This window comes from Pimephales promelas, chromosome 1, assembly GCF_988280905.1.
Source record: "Pimephales promelas chromosome 1, fPimPro1.hap1.1, whole genome shotgun sequence".
Classification (NCBI taxonomy): domain Eukaryota; kingdom Metazoa; phylum Chordata; class Actinopteri; order Cypriniformes; family Leuciscidae; genus Pimephales; species Pimephales promelas.
The window spans coordinates 50,096,769-50,116,822 of NC_142769.1; the positions used below are offsets into that span (position 1 = coordinate 50,096,769).

Below are 20,054 nucleotides of genomic sequence, written 5' to 3' on the forward strand. Positions count from 1 at the left end.
TATAGATTTATATATAATTTATATTATATATAATTATAAATATTTTATGTATAAATAATATTTTTTTCCTAAATATACATGCATGTATGTGTATTTATCTATCTATCTATCTATCTATCTATCTATCTATCTATCTATCTATCTATCTATCTATCTATCTATCTATCTATCTATCTATCTATATATATATTATATTACATTATATACACAAATATATATATATATATATATATATATATATATATTAGAAATATTTTCATGTATATACTGTATATAGATTTATATATAATTTATATTATATATAAATATAAATATTTTATATATAAATAATATTTTTTCCTAAATATACATGCATGTGTGTGTATATATATATATATATATATATATAATAATAATTATACACTATATATAATTATACACAATAATTATTATTTATATATAAATATATATATATTGTATATATCATATACTGTACGCAAAATAACTATACACAGTGCACCCACATATATTATATAAACACAAACTTTTATTTTGGATGCTATTAATCGTTTGACTGCCCTACAATTAATCGCATCCAAAATAAAAGTTTGTGTTTCCATAAATATGTTTTGTGTGTACTGTGTATAATAATTTTGTATATAAAGTATACACACACGTGCATGCATATAATTAAGAAAAATGTGTTATAAACGTTATTGTTATAAATGAAATTCAAGTATATATACACATGTAAAGATTTCTTAAATATATACATGCATGTGTGAGTGTATTTATATATACACAGTACACACACACACATAATATGTAAACACAAATGTGATTAATCGCGATTAATCGTTACCCAGCACTAGAAAATGTACACACAGCACCTGATAAACATCTCAAATGAATTGAACTCCAGATAGGAGCTAAAGTGTGTGTTGAGCGAGCGAGTCTGTACCGGTGTGCTGTGGGCGAGCTCAGGGGATCTCTCGCTGTCCGAGCTGTTGGTGCGCTCGCTCAGAGGCTTGGAGAGCTGCCGGTCTTTCATAGGAGTGCAGCGCTTACGGGGTGTGTGTCCTCCATCCAGCCTGCAACACACACAATCATTTATGACTGTATTTCTAGCCTACTGCACTTTTACGCTTACACAAAGACAAGTTAAAGTAGTCAAGAGACATTCAAGCTAATCTTCAGAAAAAGTAGTGGGGTTTAAAACAACATTATGCAATACAAATATAAATTATCCAAAGATACAAACAATACTCAATTATATATATATATATATATATATATATATATATATATATAAAGAGTTCAGATGCAAAAGCCTCTAAGTGCCATTTGAAATTTTCTTCTTTAATGATGATTTTTATCAAACTTGTATATTTAAGTTCAGTGATTTCACTTAAATGGCAATAAAGATTACCTATTAATTGTTATTTAAGTGAAATTACTGAACTTAAATATACAAGTTTGATAAAAAATCATTAAAGAAGAAAATTTCAAATGGCATTTAGAGGCTTTTGCATCTGAACTCTTCATATATACTTTTTGGCCGATACGATAATTCTTCATATTTGAAAGCCGATAACCGATATATCGGCCGATGAATCTAAATCCAATTTTTTATATAATTTTTGAGAGACTGATTACAAAAAACAAAAGTCGCAAGCACACAATAATAACGTCCTCATTATAATTTTATGTAGGCTACATATGGGTTTCCCATAGCCAGAAAAGGTAAAATAGACATCAAGTTTGCATTTGTATCTCATCTGGCTCAAAAGCTATAGTCGAATCCCTTTCAGGCGGCGGCCATAATGGATTTGGCCGCCATCTTGGTCTCAGGGACCATTGGCTTGGGCGCCCTGACTAAATCATTTCACTATGCCCTCAGCTACATCTGTGCCAAATTTGGTGCTTGTAGATGAATTTGCGCGAACAATGGGATGTAAGGCCCCATTCTACAGCCCAAACTGCTTTTTTGGACAGCAGCCATATTGGAATTGGAGGATCAAGGGGTCCAGATATACTGGGTCATAAATATAAACATTTCTATGTGTTTGCCATGATCAATTAAGCTGAAAAACATATCAAGTTTGTATTTGTGACTCATGTGGTTCAAAAGTTATAGCCGGAACCCTTTTCGGGCAGCAGCCATATTGGATTTGGCCGCCATCTTGGCCCCTAGCTAAATCATTTCGGTATGACCTGAGCTACATCTGTGCCAAATTTGGCGCTTTTAGATGAATTTGCGCGAAAACGTGCTTAAGGCCCCCAACTAATAACAGACTTGTGCTGTATTTTCCTTTTCCGAAGTGATTTCAATCAATTTAAAGATCAAACCCATCATGACGATCTGAAACGTCTCAGCTGAAGGAAATAATACATTATTTATCGGCTTTAAGATATCGGCCAAAATTTCTTATCGGGGCCGATAACGATAACCTTAAAAGTGAACATATATCGTCCGATACCGATATGGTGGGCGATATATCGTGCATCCCTACAAAACTGCAACAGATATAACATCAATGCAAGAACAAAATATATGTAACCTAAGCAGTGTGTCCACCAAAGTGTTTTTCCACGCGCCTGGCGTATGTTTTCAATTGTTTTCAATGGGAGCGCCGCGTTTTTTAAACGCCATGAGCGTACCGAGGCGTTTTTTCACGCTGAAGCGCCGAGCGTTTTTTACTGGTCGCCGAGAGTTGAAAAATGTTCAACTTTGGATAAAACGCAGCGCTCATCACTGTCACTTATTACCCAGCCGTCCAATCACAGTGGAGGAGGGGCGGGACTAAACCACATCGACCAACTGTCACAACATTCAAACTGCTGCGGATATTCTGTATCATAGCAACGAAACGTCTCAACGGAAAAAAACGCTGCGCTGCCAAAACACTCTCAAGCGCCCAAAGCACGGCGTCTTCAGCAGAGCGTCTAGCGTTTCCAGCTGGATAAAAACGCTTTGGTGGACACACGGCCTTATACTGGATATACAGGAGTTAAACTCAGTCTTAAATTAGAACATCAGATCTCAGAGCTTTTGAGTTAGGCTTGAGTTAGCTTAAGAGTTTAGCTCCGTTAGGTTCATTACAAAACTGTAGCGGGACTGATTTAACTATGGCGGGTCATCATTGTTTTTAAATCAGATATTCACATTTGATATAGCGTGAAATAAAGCTGGCTAATTAATCGATTTAAAAAGGCTATAATTCACCTGTGTGTGTGTGTGACCGTAATCCTCAGACGATGTCTTGTAATGCACAGCTTTAGTAAGTGAGCTATTAAGACAACGACGCTACTTGTTGAAAAAGGTAGTCTGCGACTGGAAAAGCTAAACTGTTTCTAAAGTTACTGTTAAAAGCGTTTTTATCCAGCTGGAAACGCTAGACGCTCTGCTGAAGATGCCGTGCTTTGGGCGCTTGAGAGCGTTTTGGCAGCGCAGTGTTTTTTCCGTTGAGACGTTTCGTTGCTATGATACAGAATATCCGCAGCAGTTTGAATGTTGTGACAGTTGGTCGGTGTGGTTTAGTCCCGCCCCTCCTCCACTGTGATTGGACGGCTGGGTAATAAGTGACAGTGATGAGCGCTGCGTTTTATCCAAAGTTAAACATTTTTCAACTCTCGGCGACCAGTAAAAAAACGCTCGGCGCTTCAGCGTGAAAAAAACGCTCAGCGCCTCGTTACGCTCATGGCGTTTAAAAAACGCGGCGCTCCCATTGAAAACAATTGAAAACATACGCCAGGCGCGTGGAAAAACACTTTGGTGGACACACGCCGTAAGCTACTGAAAAGCGTAGTTAGCTAGTCCCCAAACACCGCGTGATATTCCTGAAGATGCGTGTTGGCGGTCTGACCTGGGTGACGGCATGGCCTGAATCTCATTCTTGCTGGTTTTTAAGGGTGTCCGTGGTTTTTCAGCCACAGACACCATTATACAGGGGCCGACATCAGCGAACATCTCCTGATCATTCAGTTCCTGCACACAGAAGAGCATTAAAACATCAGAACCAGGAGAAGTCACGGGAGCATAACACACACCGAGCCGGGAGAATTAGGTCAGGGTGAAAATGGGACTTATTTAGTGTAATAAACACCTTTTTGACAAATGTTTTGCTAGAAAAGTGTGTTTGTACTATCTATTATTTAAAAAAAAAAATCACATTTAGTTTGATTTTTTCCATCTTTAATGTGAATATATGCGTGCTTCAGACTATATGTGTGCGTCTCACCAGCGTGTCGGTCTCGGACAGCGGCTCGTCCAGGTTACGGCTGCGCGAGTGTTTGAGTTTATCTGGTGGCGGCTGCTCCCCCTGCTGGACACACACACAAACTACAATTACATACACTATACACACTATATACTGTATATTACACCTCATATATGTTATATATAACACCTTATATATGTTATATATTACACCTTATATATGTTATATATTACACCTTATATATGTTATATATTACACCTTATATATGTTATATATTACACCTTATATATGTTATAACACCTTATATATGTTATATATTACGCCTCATATATGTTATATATTACACCTCATATATGTTATATATAACACCTTATATATGTTATATATTACACCTTATATATGTTATATATTACACCTTATATATGTTATATATTACACCTTATATATGTTATAACACCTTATATATGTTATATATTACGCCTCATATATGTTATATATATAACACCTTATATATGTTATATATAACCCCTTATATATGTTATATATTACACCTCATATATTTTATATATTACACCTTATATATGTTATATATTACACCTTATATATGTTATATATTACACCTTATATATGTTATAACACCTTATATATGTTATATATTACGCCTCATATATGTTATATATATAACACCTTATATATGTTATATATAACCCCTTATATATGTTATATATTACACCTCATATATCTTATATATTACACCTTATATATGTTATATATTACACCTCATATATGTTATATATAACACCTCATATGTGTTATATATTACACCTTATATATGTTATATATTACGCCTTATACATGTTATATATTACACCTTATATGTTATATATTACGCCTTATACATGTTATATATTACACCTCATATATGTTATATATTACACCTCATATATGTTATATATTACACCTTATATATGTTATATATTACGCCTCATATATGTTATATATAACACCTTATACATGTTATATATAACACCTTATATATGTTATATATTACACCTTATATATGTTATATATTACACCTTATATATGTTATATATTACACCTTATATATGTTATAACACCTTATATATGTTATATATTACGCCTCATATATGTTATATATAACACCTTATATATGTTATATATTACACCTCATATATGTTATATATAACACCTTATATATGTTATATATAACCCCTTATATATGTTATATATTACACCTCATATATTTTATATATTACACCTTATATATGTTATAACACCTTATATATGTTATATATTACGCCTCATATATGTTATATATAACACCTTATATATGTTATATATAACCCCTTATATATGTTATATATTACACCTCATATATTTTATATATTACACCTTATATATGTTATATATTACACCTCATATATGTTATATATAACACCTCATATGTGTTATATATTACACCTTATATATGTTATATATTACGCCTTATACATGTTATATATTACACCTTATATGTTATATATTACACCTTATACATGTTACAGTATATATTACACCTCATATATGTTATATATTACACCTCATATATGTTATATATTACACCTCATATATGTTATATATTACACCTTATATATGTTATATATAACACCATATATATGTTATATATTACGCCTTATATATGTTATATATTACGCCTTATATATGTTATATATTACGCCTTATATATGTTTAGATGTTAAAATACTTTCTTCTGTTCCAGATTAACACAGAGACTCTTGTACAAGCACTTTCACACACCGCTCAGCTCAACGCGTCCGCATGTCATCTTTAGGCAGAAAGCTGAAACTCATTGTGTTCTGCAGGGTTATTTCCTGATGTGAGAGAACCAAAGCTGTGTGTGTGTGTGTGTGTGTGTTACTCACGGGGCTGACGGCGTCTCGATTCAGACTGCCTTTACTGTTCAGGCTGCCGATCTCTGTCTGAGAACTCGACTGGGACATGCCCTCAAAGAACGGCCTGGAACACACACACACCCACACACACAGACACACACACACACACACACACACACAGAGAAAGAGAGAGAGAGAACACAATTTGTTCACACACAATAAGACACACGAACACAGCACCGGCTGCTCGTCTCTCAGTCCTGCGTTCATTTCTTAAAGGATTAGTTCACTTTTGAAAAAACTTTTGCTGATAATTTACTCACCCCGATGTCATCCAAGATGTCCATGTCATTTTCTCCATATAATGGACTTCAATGGGGTCCAAACGGTTCAAGGTCCAAAAGACAGTTTCAGTGCAAACTGTTCAAAGGGCTTTAAACGAATCCAGACGATGAATAAGGGTCTTATCAAGCAAAACGATCACTCATCAAAATGAACGAATCTTTTCCCTAGTCAATTCGTTCATTTAATGAACCAAATGAAACGAAAAAAGATTCGTTCATTTTGATGAACGAGTTCGAACAGGAGAGTCACGAACGCGCATCACAGAACAGAGCAAGGCGAGTATTTGAGATTATAAAACTTAAACTTTGTTATTTATTTATTAAATGAGTGATCGTTTCGCTTGATAAGACCCTTATTCATCGTCTGGAATCGTTTAAAGCCCTTTGAACAGTTTGTAGTTTGCACTGAAACTGTCTTTTGGACCGTTTGGACCCCATTGAAGTCCATTATATGGAGAAAATCCTGGAATGTTTTCATCAAAAACCTTAATGTATTTTAGACTGAAGAAAGAAAGACATGGACATCTTGGATGACATGAGGGTGAGTAAATCATCAGCAAAAGTTTTTTTAAAAGTGAACTACTCCTTTAAAACAACACACAAACGCATCTGTCAGTCATCTTTAGTACATCACACACAAACATCAGAGTGAAACACATAAATCATAAACACATCTTCATTCTCAGTTACAGATCATGCTGAAGATCTCTCGCTCAGCCTTACACGTGTGAACACAAAACACACACCAGGCCAAATGTAGAATAAAGTCAAAACAAATCATTTTCTTTATTTATACATTTTACATTTTCAGTTTTCATTTTAGTTTAAGTGGCTTTTGACATATTGTTTTGCTTTCATTTATTTATTTTATTTCAGTTTTAGCACTTATTTCTGTCGTAATTTTAGGCTTTTCATCTAATATTTATATTAATTTCCACTTCAATAATTTTTTTTTATTAACAATAACACTGTAAAGTCATGAATGTTTTAAAAGACTACACTTTTAGTCTTGTAAAATTAATAATTGAAATGCTCTCATCTGAAACCCCTCTGTAACTCTGCAGACGAACACTGACAGCAGAGGACATATTTTACATGTAAAGAAAAATGATATTTTGTCAGCCATTTTGTTTGATTTCAAAGTTAAAAATTCGTAGAAATTTCAACATGAGCTGCAGCTAAACCAGTGCGATGTGTGTGTGTGTGTGTGTGTGTGTGTACAGCTAAATCAGTGTGATGATGCAAGTAAACAAGCGTGTTTATAAAAAAAGTGGTATTTATAAAAAAATGTATATGAAAAATTCTATGTATAAAAGCTATAAGAACGTATAATGCAGTTGAATTGAATTAAAGATCCAGTCCTAATTTACCAGTGATATTTTCTATTATAGTTTTTATTCATATTTTGAATTAGCTTTATTTTTATATGGTCAGTTTTCATTTTAGTTTTGTTATAATTTCACTTTTTTATATATATTTCTATTTAGCTTTATTTTTATCTCAGTTTTAGTCATTCTGGTATGTCCAATTAAAATTATTTTATTTCAGCTAAGGAAGCATTTCTAATTTATATGTCTATCATGTAATATTCATAATTTATAAAGCTGCAATGCAATTCATGTGTGTTTATAGCGACACTTCTCAAGTCTATTCCTCCATCCTGATGCTCCGTCAACACAAGCACAAGATCACGTGACTGACGCTCATCCGGATTGGCTGACTGAATCCTCGCAGTGTTCGAGTAAACCGCAGCGATTGGCTGTTGTAAAGCTGGAGGTTATGAGACAAAGACAGACGACACCAGCAGAGGGCGCCGCAGACTGTGTGTTTGAGTGTGTGAGTATGCCTCTGTGTGTGTGTGTACCTGAGTTTGGGTTTGGGAGTGCTGAGGATGCTGTCGGTCTCCTCCATCTCGGGCCCGCTGTCGCTGGGGTTGTACATCTCCAGACTGTCGTAGAGTTCGTCCAGGTCCTCCTCCACCTCCTGGATCTGCTCGCGGGACACGTGCTCCAAGCCGAACCCCACCTGAGGAACATCAACACATGCTTTCAGTCAGGTCCTGTACAGACACTCACACACAACAGCAGAGAGGGTCACATCTGTGAGTGTGAGGCTGACAGCGGGTGTCAGAACGAGAGGAAATGACAGAGGTCAGGGGTCAGAGGTCAGAAGGAACGAGACGTTACCTCATCGGACACCTTAAACCTCTTCAGCAGCGCCACAAACTTCTGCTTGATGTTGGGTTGCTGGAGAAATAATAAAAAAAACAATTATATATTTATAAAGTAATTCAGACAAGGTACTGCAATCATTCCTAAAGCCGTTTAAGTAAAGAAACTTATGTTTTTTTAATTTATAAAATGAATAAAGTGTTTCATGGAAATGCAGTCGTTCACTCTCTGAGTCACCCGGAGATCAACCCGATGGTTTTATTTATTGCTTTATAAAAATTTAAAAAAAAAAAGATAAAAAGCTACAAAAGTGTCCTGTTTAATGGTGATGTTGTGTGTTAACCGGAGCTCAGTGCCATCGTTGTGTGAGTGTGTGTGTGTGTCTGTGTGTGTGTCTTACTCTCGTGATGGAGGCGTTGGAAGTAAGTTTGCGTCTGGGTTTCTTCTTCCTCACCTCGTCCTCTTCATCATCTAGATACTGAAACACACAAACACAATCCATTAAACACACACATATACACACTCACACACTCACTCACTCAAAAACATATAAACTCACTCACAAACATATACACGCACGACACACACACGCGCACACACACTTTCCAGAATGCTTTTGATGCAAATGTTTATTTTTATAAAGCTATCTGGAAATGATGTGACTGTTCTAATTGTTTGGTTTTTATTATTATTATTATTATTATTATGATTAGTCTACAGAAATATGTCAAAACCCAAACATCCATTTAACATATTAGGGAATAAAGAAGCATTATTAGTAATAAATAAATATGTCACACACACATGGACATTTAATTTAAAAAATAGTTATTCAAAAATAATTTATTAAAAATCCTTTATTACAGTTAACTTATTAAAATATATTCATTTTTAAATCAATTTATTACAAATGTATGATTGTAATGACAAATGTTGAAATGTATGACAAATTATTTAAAAAAAAAAGCTTTTAAACCATCATTTAAAATCTTCAAATATTTATTTAAAATTATTTTTTTTATGTTTATCAAAAAATACATTCAAATTAAAAACATGTATTCCAAAATTAATGAATTAATTCAAAATGTTTTACTTGATCTAACACACACACACAGGTGACCTACGTGATGCACGGGGTCGTCGCTGCCCTCCTGCTCAGACGAGTAGCTCTCCTCCTCTTCCTCGGAGTAGTTATCAATATCAGGAGAACGATCTGAGTGCAAGGAAACAATAGTGAGGTGTGTGTGTGTGTGTGTGTGTGAGAGAGAGAGAGAGAGGAACACTGAAAATGAGATGTAGTCCAGGGTTCGACATTTTGCCTTTTCATGTGCAAGTAAATCTGTTATTCCCTTGTCTGAATACAAAAGTTGCAGTCCGGAATTTTTGTATGTGTGTGTGTTGTAAATATAATTTATTCTAAAGCAATATTCTCATTGGTGTTCAATAATATAGGCTATTTAAATCTGCATATTGTAACTGCACCTTTAAAGGGCACCCCCATCCCCCTAATATATGCTTCATCTTTAATTTTAAATTCTTAAATTTGATCAATAAATTAAATTATTTAAATTAGTCAGACGCTATAGGGTTGTTGTTACCCTAGGTAGGACTGATCAAATTAAATCCTTTACACTGAAAAACTTGAACAATGATATGAGGTAAACATAACACTAAACCGCCATTAGGTGTCGCCAGGCGACCGTCTCATTGAGCGAGTCATTGATTCATTCATTTAAACGATTCGTTCAAATGAGTGATTCATTCAAGAATGCGACCGATGTTTATGAACGGCTCATTGCATCTTTGACTCAACCTATTCGTTCAAAACGCTGAATCCTTCAGTAATGAGAGCACGGTTGAGTGTTGCTGTGAGATGTGATCTCGGTTTGGAACTATTTTCGCGGCTGAAACGGAACAAAAACCGTCAATATTGTGACTAAAAATGTAAGTGATTTAATTTGAACTGTTTTCCTGATGATATTCAAATAAACAGCACTCGTTGTGGGAGGTTGCTTAACTGTATCATACAGTTCTACTCGTCAGCTCTTTCATGTTAAAAATATAAAAACTCAACATTTTGAATTTTTATCGGCAGTATGTTGTTAATTGAGTTTCTCATTTGTTTTTACCGTCAGTAATGTATTTAATACTATCAATCAAACTTATAAATGTAAACAAATCAGAATCATTCTCTAGTTTTAGTGATCATACTAATACTGTAAAATGAAATTCCAGGACTATTAATGACTTTTCAAGCACAACTTTTTGGTTTCAAGGACTACATAGATCGCATTTATCAAACAATATCTTTATTTTATGAGGATTTTTTTTACTCATATTATAGAACATATATACTTACAACATATTTAATAATATATATTAAATCCAAAGTTAATAATGGCTATTATTTAATCATTAAATATTTTATATTAGCCTATAGTTTTAGCGTAGCCTGCTTAACGGTGTGATGGGGGTTTATCAGACGGGTTCAATTTGCAACATTTAAAAACATTGTATTTGTTTTTAGTATCTTAGATAATTTTAGTATCATATATATTGCACCTTTCAAGTACCTTTTCATAAATATGTGTTTTCAAGGGTTTTTCCAGGACTTACATTTCAAAAAGTCAAAGTACTTCAAGCGTGTACGAATATTTTCTCAGTGCATTTGTAAGTTAAATAAAGGTTCAAGGGAATTAACAAATCACAGATTCTTGATTTTATTGCATTTAAAAAACAACAACAACGTTGTGCCAACTTTTCTGTGAATGGGGTTGCACCTCTTCATAAATGTGTCTGTTTTCAAGAGTGTTTCCAGCACTTTAAGCAGCGTGGAGGAACCCTGTGATTGGTCAATCGCTCCACCACCCTCGTGCACTGGTGTCTCACCGTTCATCTTAGCTTTGGGTCCCTCGTGGTCGATGGGCTGACTGGACAGAGAGTAAACCCTGATCTCGGCCACCGGGACGGACACCTCCTTCAGCTGACTGTGCAGACCCAGAACCTGAGCGCCCTCGGTGGGGTGCTGCATCACCTGACCACACAAAACACCACCCGTTAGCAAAAACACCACTCGCCCCTACTTCTACTAGCCAAAAACAAAAACATGTACAGTGCTTGGCATAAGTGAACACACCCATGCTAAAGTTGCCTAAAAAAATCATCTTTTGGAAATTGATCTTAAAGCAGCACTATGTAGCTTTTTCAACCTTTATAATACTTTTCCCAAACCCTTGAGATGGTACATCGACTTATAATAGGTTGAATGACCCGTCTGCCGTAGCCTGACATGGTCTGTATCGCTTTTACTGGCACTCTGTAACTTCGGGGAGCGGGTAGGAACCCAAGCACAAAAAGAACTACAAAATTCGACCTCTTTACGGCACACGTCACTTCCCCCACTTCCTCAAAGTCTGACGCGAGACCCCAACGAGCGTTTTTCCCCCCTCCATATGTGGTCACGGCTGAAGCAGCGAGTAAAACGAAGAAGCCAAAGGTTTTGTCGGAGGACAGTAGAAAGATAAAAAGGGAGAGTGGCAAAATAAAAGGGTGGACGAGGATCAATATTGGTCCAGCGTTAGCTCGCTAGCACCACTCATCCATAGGGTACGCCAAAATGAACGGACGAGTGATTTTTTTTATACTAATACTATTTTAAAAACATTAATTTGTACGGAGCCCCCCTAGTCCCACTTTGGCAAAAAAAATTAACTATAACTATCTTATGGCCTCAAGATAGTAACTCGTGGCCTCAAGATAGTAACTCGTGGCCTCAAGATAGTAACTCGTGGCCTCAAGATAGTAACTCGTGGCCTAAAGATACTAACTCGTGGCCTCAAGATAGTAACTCGTGGCCTCAAGATAGTAACTCGTGGCCTAAAGATACTAACTCGTGGCCTCAAGATAGTAACTCGTGGCCTCAAGATAGTAACTCGTGGCCTCAAGATAGTAACTCGTGGCCTCAAGATAGTAACTCGTGGCCTCAAGATACTAACTCGTGGCCTCAAGATAGTAACTCGTGGCCTCAAGATACTAACTCGTGGCCTCAAGATAGTAACTCGTGGCCTAAAGATACTAACTCGTGGCCTCAAGATAGTAACTCGTGGCCTCAAGATACTAACTCGTGGCCTCAAGATACTAACTCGTGGCCTCAAGATACTAACTCGTGGCCTCAAGATACTAACTCGTGGCCTCAAGATAGTAACTCGTGGCCTCAAGATAGTAACTCGTGGCCTCAAGATAGTAACTCGTGGCCTAAAGATACTAACTCGTGGCAACAAGATAGTAACTCGTGGCCACAAGATAGTAACTCGTGGCCACAAGATAGTAACTCGTGGCCTCAAGATAGTAACTCGTGGCCACAAGATAGTAACTCGTGGCCTCAAGATAGTAACTCGTGGCCTCAAGATAGTAACTCGTGGCCTCAAGATAGTAACTCGTGGCCTCAAGATACTAACTCGTGGCCTCAAGATACTAACTCGTGGCCTCAAGATACTAACTCGTGGCCTCAAGATAGTAACTCGTGGCCTCAAGATAGTATCTCGTGGCCTCAAGATACTAACTCGTGGCCTCAAGATACTAACTCGTGGCCTCAAGATACTAACTCGTGGCCTCAAGATACTAACTCGTGGCCTCAAGATACTAACTCGTGGCCTCAAGATACTAACTCGTGGCCTCAAGATAGTAACTCGTGGCCTCAAGATAGTAACTCGTGGCCTCAAGATAGTAACTCGTGGCCTCAAGATAGTAACTCGTGGCCTCAAGATAGTAACTCGTGGCCTCAAGATACTAACTCGTGGCCTCAAGATACTAACTCGTGGCCTCAAGATACTAACTCGTGGCCTCAAGATACTAACTCGTGGCCTCAAGATACTAACTCGTGGCCTCAAGATACTATCTCGTGGCCTCAAGATAGTAACTCGTGGCCTCAAGATAGTAACTCGTGGCCTCAAGATAGTAACTCGTGGCCTCAAGATAGTAACTCGTGGCCTCAAGATAGTAACTCGTGGCCTCAAGATAGTAACTCGTGGCCTCAAGATACTAACTCGTGGCCTCAAGATACTATCTCGTGGCCTCAAGATACTAACTCGTGGCCTCAAGATACTAACTCGTGGCCTCAAGATACTAACTCGTGGCCTCAAGATACTAACTCGTGGCCTCAAGATACTATCTCGTGGCCTCAAGATACTAACTCGTGGCCTCAAGATACTAACTCGTGGCCTCAAGATACTAACTCGTGGCCTCAAGATACTAACTCGTGGCCTCAAGATACTAACTCGTGGCCTCAAGATACTCATCTTGAGGCCACGAGTTAGTATCTTGAGGCCACAGGATAGTTATAATTAATTTTTTTTGCCAAAGTGGGACTAGGGGCGCTCCGTAAATTTGTAATACTACTCCACAAAAACATAACTAAGTCCCCCGACTCCGGTCTGGTGCATCAATCTTCCCCCGCCTAGCAAATGTGAAGTGCGTTAGAAACAGCGCATAATCAGTTTAGTGTTGCTTCGCAGCTTCGCCCCTCGCCGCATCCAATGTAGACTGCATTGCTTTCTTTTGAGGGCGCTTAACACATTCAAGCATCCCCGTAGAGCCGGGGCGGGCAGCTCGCGCCAGCTCGAGACATGAAAGTATACTGAATACCGAGTTTGGTAGGGGCTACATTCTTGCAAGTAAATAATCCATGATTAGACGGACAAAATAATCGGTCAGGATAACTACCCCATGTCTGCAGGCTGATAATCGTGTTTGTTATTTAAGTGTCTTGCCTCAGGCTGTAATGCAAATCGATCTTTCAAATTTGCATTGAAACCCTGAGTGTATTTGGGGAGATGCGCCTCACCTCCGCCATGTTGATGAGGCCGAGCGCCAGGGTCTTGTAGCCCAGGATGGTTCGGTTCTTGTACCTCTTCCTCCTCTGCAACATGATCTGAAGCTTGTTGGCGTCTCGCTTCAGGAAGTGAGGATACTGAGGAGAAGAAGAGTGTGTGATTTAGGCTATCGGACGTGATTCTGTTAGAGAGGTCTCGTGCGTCACACACACACACACACACCTGTAAGGAGAAGGTGAGCTGCAGGTCTGTTTCCGTCTGGCCGCTCGATGGCAACAGGATTTCATTGGAACGAAGGATTCGCTTTGAGCCCTGAGGGAGAAGAGGACAGATGGAGATCATCATGAGACGGAGGCGAGCAGAAAACGCAAACCTTTAAAGAATAAAACCTTTATTGCTATTACGAGACAAAATATTAGCCGTGAATATAGAAAAGAGTGATCAAATCTGTATTTTCAGCAGTCTTCAGTCACATGATCCTTCAGAAATCACTCTAATCTGAGGATCTGATGCCCAAGAAACATTTCTGATTCATATCTATGATGAAAACAATATTTGTGTCACACATTGTCGTTCTCATAGATATCTATATAAAGGCTAGATGTCTCACGGCAGAGTATTTATCGTCATCACCGGCGGCCATCTTGTCACAGACAGGCTTTCTGGCGGGCTCTGTAGTATCTGATGTAGGAAATACTCTTATCTCGTTGAAATCTTGACGGATTTACAAACGGTTTGGTTTCTTACAAACGTTATTAATGTGGCTATAATTCTGGATGATTTTTTATTTATACACTTATTATTCATAAGTATGCTACGGAAGCCCTGAACCGCAACCTAAAAAAAAAAAAAAAAAAATCTGTAAAAAAAAAAAAAAAAAAATCTAGCATTTCGAGATTAAAGTCGGAATGTTTCGAGATTAAAGTCGAAATGTTTCGTGATTAAAGTCGAAATGTTTCGAGATTAAAGTCGGAATGTTTCGAGATTAAAGTCGGAATGTTTCGAGATTAAAGTCGGAATGTTTCGAGATTAAAGTTGAAACATTGTGCATTCATAACAGTGCGCGTCCACTAGCTCAGAGCGCGCACGTGTGTGTGTGTGAAGTCGAACTGCCATGGATAAACCCAAAATAGTAGCTTTTTACTTTTATCTGGGCTTTCAACAAAATTCTACACACGTCACACGTGCTAGTGACAGTGTTTCTGAGGTGTTTTCGTGCTCGTCTAGTCAACACTATCTGGGTCGAGAACACAACAGTAACTGTTCGGTCTCCCTCTTCAACGTAAATACGCTCTGGATACATTTTAAGTGCATCATTCTGTATCCAATCATTTGGCCGGATCCTGTGATTTCCTAAGATTTAATAACCACTTATGGTTGAGGAGAGATTCTCTGATATGATTGTAAAGCACTTTGAGTGTAGGCATATATGAAAGTGCTATATAAATGCCCTATTCATTCATTCATTCATAAAGATGGATTTCTCCATCCAGTCTGAAAAGTGTTTTCCGTGTTGGTTTTCCTATAGGCTAAAGTCTATTCCGGCACATTATATTTTATAACGATAAAGTAAGATATGTAATTCAGATAAAAGTAAAAAGCTACTATTTTGTGTTTATCCATGGCAGTTCGACTTCACACACACACACGTGCGCGCTCTGAGCCAGTGGACGCGCACTGTTATGAATGCACAATGTTTCAACTTTAATCTCGAAACATTCCGACTTTAATCTCGAAACATTTCGACTTTAATCTCGAAACATTTCGACTTTAATCTCGAAACATTCCGACTTTAATCTCGAAACATTCCGACTTTAATCTCGAAACATTCCGACTTTAATCTCGAAACATTCCGACTTTAATCTCGAAACATTCCGACTTTAATCTCGAAACATTCCGACTTTAATCTCGAAACATTTCGACTTTAATCTCGAAACATTTCGACTTTAATCTCGAAACATTTCGACTTTAATCTCGAAACATTCCGACTTTAATCTCGAAACATTCCGACTTTAATCTCGAAACATTTCGACTTTAATCTCTAAACATTTCGACTTTAATCTCGAAATGCTAGATTTTTTTATTTTTTTTTACAGATTTTTTATTTTTTACAGATTTTTTTTTTTTTAGGTTGCGGTTCAGGGCTTCCGTAGTATGCAGTATCATAACTACATCTCTGCCGTTTATAACAAACCAGACCGTTTGAAAATCGGTAGGAAATTGAGCAAGTTACGGTGATTTAAAAAGTACATGCACCCTAAAAACAATGTTACGAGTGAGCGTGACAAGATGGCCGCCAGGTGCTGACGTCAACCTCCATTGGCCAGCAGCGCGGACGAGATATCTAGCCTTTATATAGATATCTATGGTCGTTCTGTCTGGTTTAGGATCACATCCTGTGACATCATATCCTGTTTCTGGCCTATTTAGATGTCTTTAATCCGCACCAGAGTTGTTTGAAAGCGTCCCATCTTTTAAGTGTTGTTTGCTCCAGGGTTCACACTTCACTTGCTAACAGAGCAATCGCATCAGAGTTTGTTTAAATCGAACCAAACATGCCAAGAGTGAACACAGTTGAGCAGAACGAGCGACGCACCTGGAGTTTGACAGCGATGACCACCGACGTCAGATCTTTATCCAGCTCCTTCAGCATGACCAGCTTCTTCAGGGTCAGATTGAAGAGCCTGCGGACACACAAGTCACTCCACAATTCAATAATGTATCACAATATTGGGTGGCAAATGAAATCACAAGAGAGACTAGGAGAAAGTGAATCAGCATCGATCAACACACAACAATGGGACTGATCTCGTGTGGTGAAGCACAGCTTTATTGTGACGGATATGAACACGTGTGTTATTCTCGAGAGGTTTCGGAGGGTCAGGGAAGGTAACCAACGGGAATGGTTTACAGTGACTCCTGAAATAGAGGCTCTTCTGACAAGAGCTGCCGTCATGCGGATCAATACCAACCTAAAACAGATATTCAATCAGACACACACGCACACACACAACCTCAGGTGGGCGACGTGCATTTTCACACGTCAGCATTTAACACTTTTATATCAATCATCAAAAGGCGCTGGTTTCAATTCTTCCATCTACACACACAGCCTTAGTCTCTCAATGCAAAACGGAGGTATAGAAATAAAAATAAACAAAAACAGATTACATCCTCACAGGAAAGACAGTAGAGCCCGACCGATAAAGGATTTTGAAGGCCGATACCGATACAAATATTTTGGGGTTTTAAAATCCGATATTCCGATATATCGGCCGATATTTTTTTGTATTAAATATTGTTGGATTTCACACACGTGTAAAAGAAACGCTAACTTTTCTGCACAAGATACATTTGATACTTTTTCTCTGTCTAAATGTTCACTCCTCGCAAGTATAACTTACATTTTACAATGCAGGGACTAACTAAAGATATGCTAGTTATAAATACAGTAATAATTACTTTATTTAGGCAGAAAAAGTTCATTGTGGTTTCCAAGCTCATTAATGTTAACGTTAGCGGTCTTCCACTGATGATAGTGGCATTAGCTAGCTTTGTGGTTAGCTAGTCTATGATGAGCCATAATTTAGCAATAGATGACATCATACTGCAAATTGTAAAACATGCATTTTCAATATAACAGGCCAAGGAGAGATGATTAAAGCGTGATTCGTCCGTTTTTATTTTATTTATTATTATTATTTTTTTTTAAATATTCATTTATCGGCCATTATAACCGCCAATACCGATATTATGGAAAATGCCTAATATCGGCTGATATATCGGTCTGGCTCTAAAAGAGAGAGAGAAAAAAACTGACAATATCAGCGAGTGAGCATGACAAAAAATAAAATCAAGGCGGTTTATTAATATAACACATATGTTTAATGTTTACCATGCTAATACAGCTACTTGAATCTGTAGCATCTTAAATGCCACTTTGATCAAATGCTTCATTCACAAAACCTCAATTAAAATAGTTTTTCACGCTTGAAATGTTCAAAACACATTATATTCCCCATATTGCGGCTCCTCTATTCCTAGTCTGTCAGTAACGCTCTGTTTAGTTCCTGTCTCCCTCTGAAAAGCATAATGTGCTCTGATTGGTCGGCTGGACCAGTGTGTTGTGATTGGTCAAGATATAAACTTGCAATTTTGACTTAATAACACGCAATTGCGAGTTTATATCTCACAATTCTGACATCTTTTCTCAGAATTGTTGGGATAAACTCGCAACTGCAAGTAATAAAGTCCAATTCTATGGGAAAAAAAGTGATTTTTTTTTCTCAGAATTGCTAATTTGCATCTCACAATTCTGACTCTATAACACACAATTGCAACTTTATAAATCACACAATTCTGACATAAATATTCAGAATTGTGAGATGTAAACAGAAAGCATGTTTAGGACAGTGATTATTGCAGCATTTGTAAAACAGCTCATGAATGCTGTTAGTCGTGTTGCTACTTTTACTCAGGCCACACCCACACGAAGCCGGTGCGTTCCCTATCCGATTTTTTCCCTCATTCTAAAAAAAAATCCGTAAACACAGCGTTCTCTCAAGAAATATCTGCGTACACACGAAACCACTGAAACTGACTGAAAACGGTGTAGTGTATATGCCAGACCAGTATGGGGCGCTGTAATTCCGCCACATAGATACACGGAGAAGAATAATTTGAGCATGCGCATAACCTTGCGCGCTGCATACGAACCAAGAAGAAGACGACAAAGATGCCGTGTGACGCAGCCGACACATGATGTGATGACATCATCGTTTCACACAATATACCGACTGGCTGTACACACGAAACCGCAAGGATGTCGTTTTCAGATTTATCCACTTTGGGACCCGGTTTCAAAAAATAGCGGTTCCCAAAACGCCGGATCCGTGTGGAAGAAACGCCAATACGATAAAAAATACGTATACGTACACAGCGAAATGCGTCTTCGTGTGGACGGGCCCTCAGTCGCTCCTAAAGACTGACTTCAGCACAAACACACACACACACACACACTGGGGAATAACATTCACCAGCCTCCGGTCACTGTGCAACGAATGCGAAATATTGTGACATTAGTGCTTAACAGCAAAGTCACAATTATTCATTGTGAAATGTAGGCTACACTGCAAAAAAACAACAACACTGCAACTGAGAAAACCTCAGTGTTCATGACGGTTGAATCACAGCCTTCATTCGACGATGTCACGACCCAGATAGCACACAAACGTCTGCTAGATGTCTGTTAAAGATCACTTCATCTGGAAAGCGTCTGCTGTTTACTAACGTCTGACGGACATCTTTAAGATGTCAGTTTAACATATTACATCTTAAAGACATCTTATAAACGTCTATTTGACATCTGACAGGAAACGTCCTATAGACGTATTGCAGATGAGCGAACGCTCTAAAAAATACGTCTTCCAGATGTAAACACACATAAACACATCAAATAGACGTCTCTGTGATGTACGTGTGCTATCAGGGGGACGACTACCTAGCACACGTACATCACAGAGACGTATATTTGATGATGTGTGTGTTTACATCTGGATGCATGTTTTTTAGAGTGTTTGCTCATCTACAATACGTC

At 37.6% G+C, this 20,054-nt stretch overlaps 1 protein-coding gene across 2 annotated transcripts in view; it reads right to left on the reverse strand.

The window, feature by feature from the left end:
* Positions 1-20,054, reverse strand: part of pacs1b (phosphofurin acidic cluster sorting protein 1b) — a 70,700-nt gene that overhangs the window by 10,407 nt on the left and 40,239 nt on the right. Inside the window, exons 2-13 of one of the 2 annotated variants that reach the window (XM_039659203.2) lie at positions 17,055-17,142; positions 14,681-14,770; positions 14,470-14,595; positions 11,517-11,661; positions 9,752-9,840; positions 9,028-9,105; positions 8,643-8,702; positions 8,321-8,481; positions 6,143-6,236; positions 4,221-4,301; positions 3,846-3,967; positions 941-1,070 (exon numbers count right to left, since the gene is read on the reverse strand). In XM_039659203.2, the coding sequence (XP_039515137.2) occupies positions 941-1,070; positions 3,846-3,967; positions 4,221-4,301; positions 6,143-6,236; positions 8,321-8,481; positions 8,643-8,702; positions 9,028-9,105; positions 9,752-9,840; positions 11,517-11,661; positions 14,470-14,595; positions 14,681-14,770; positions 17,055-17,142 (1,264 nt within the window). Of the gene's footprint in view, positions 1-940; positions 1,071-3,845; positions 3,968-4,220; positions 4,305-6,142; positions 6,237-8,320; positions 8,482-8,642; positions 8,703-9,027; positions 9,106-9,751; positions 9,841-11,516; positions 11,662-14,469; positions 14,596-14,680; positions 14,771-17,054; positions 17,143-20,054 lie in introns of both variants that reach the window. The other variant, XM_039659202.2, reaches the window with a different exon arrangement.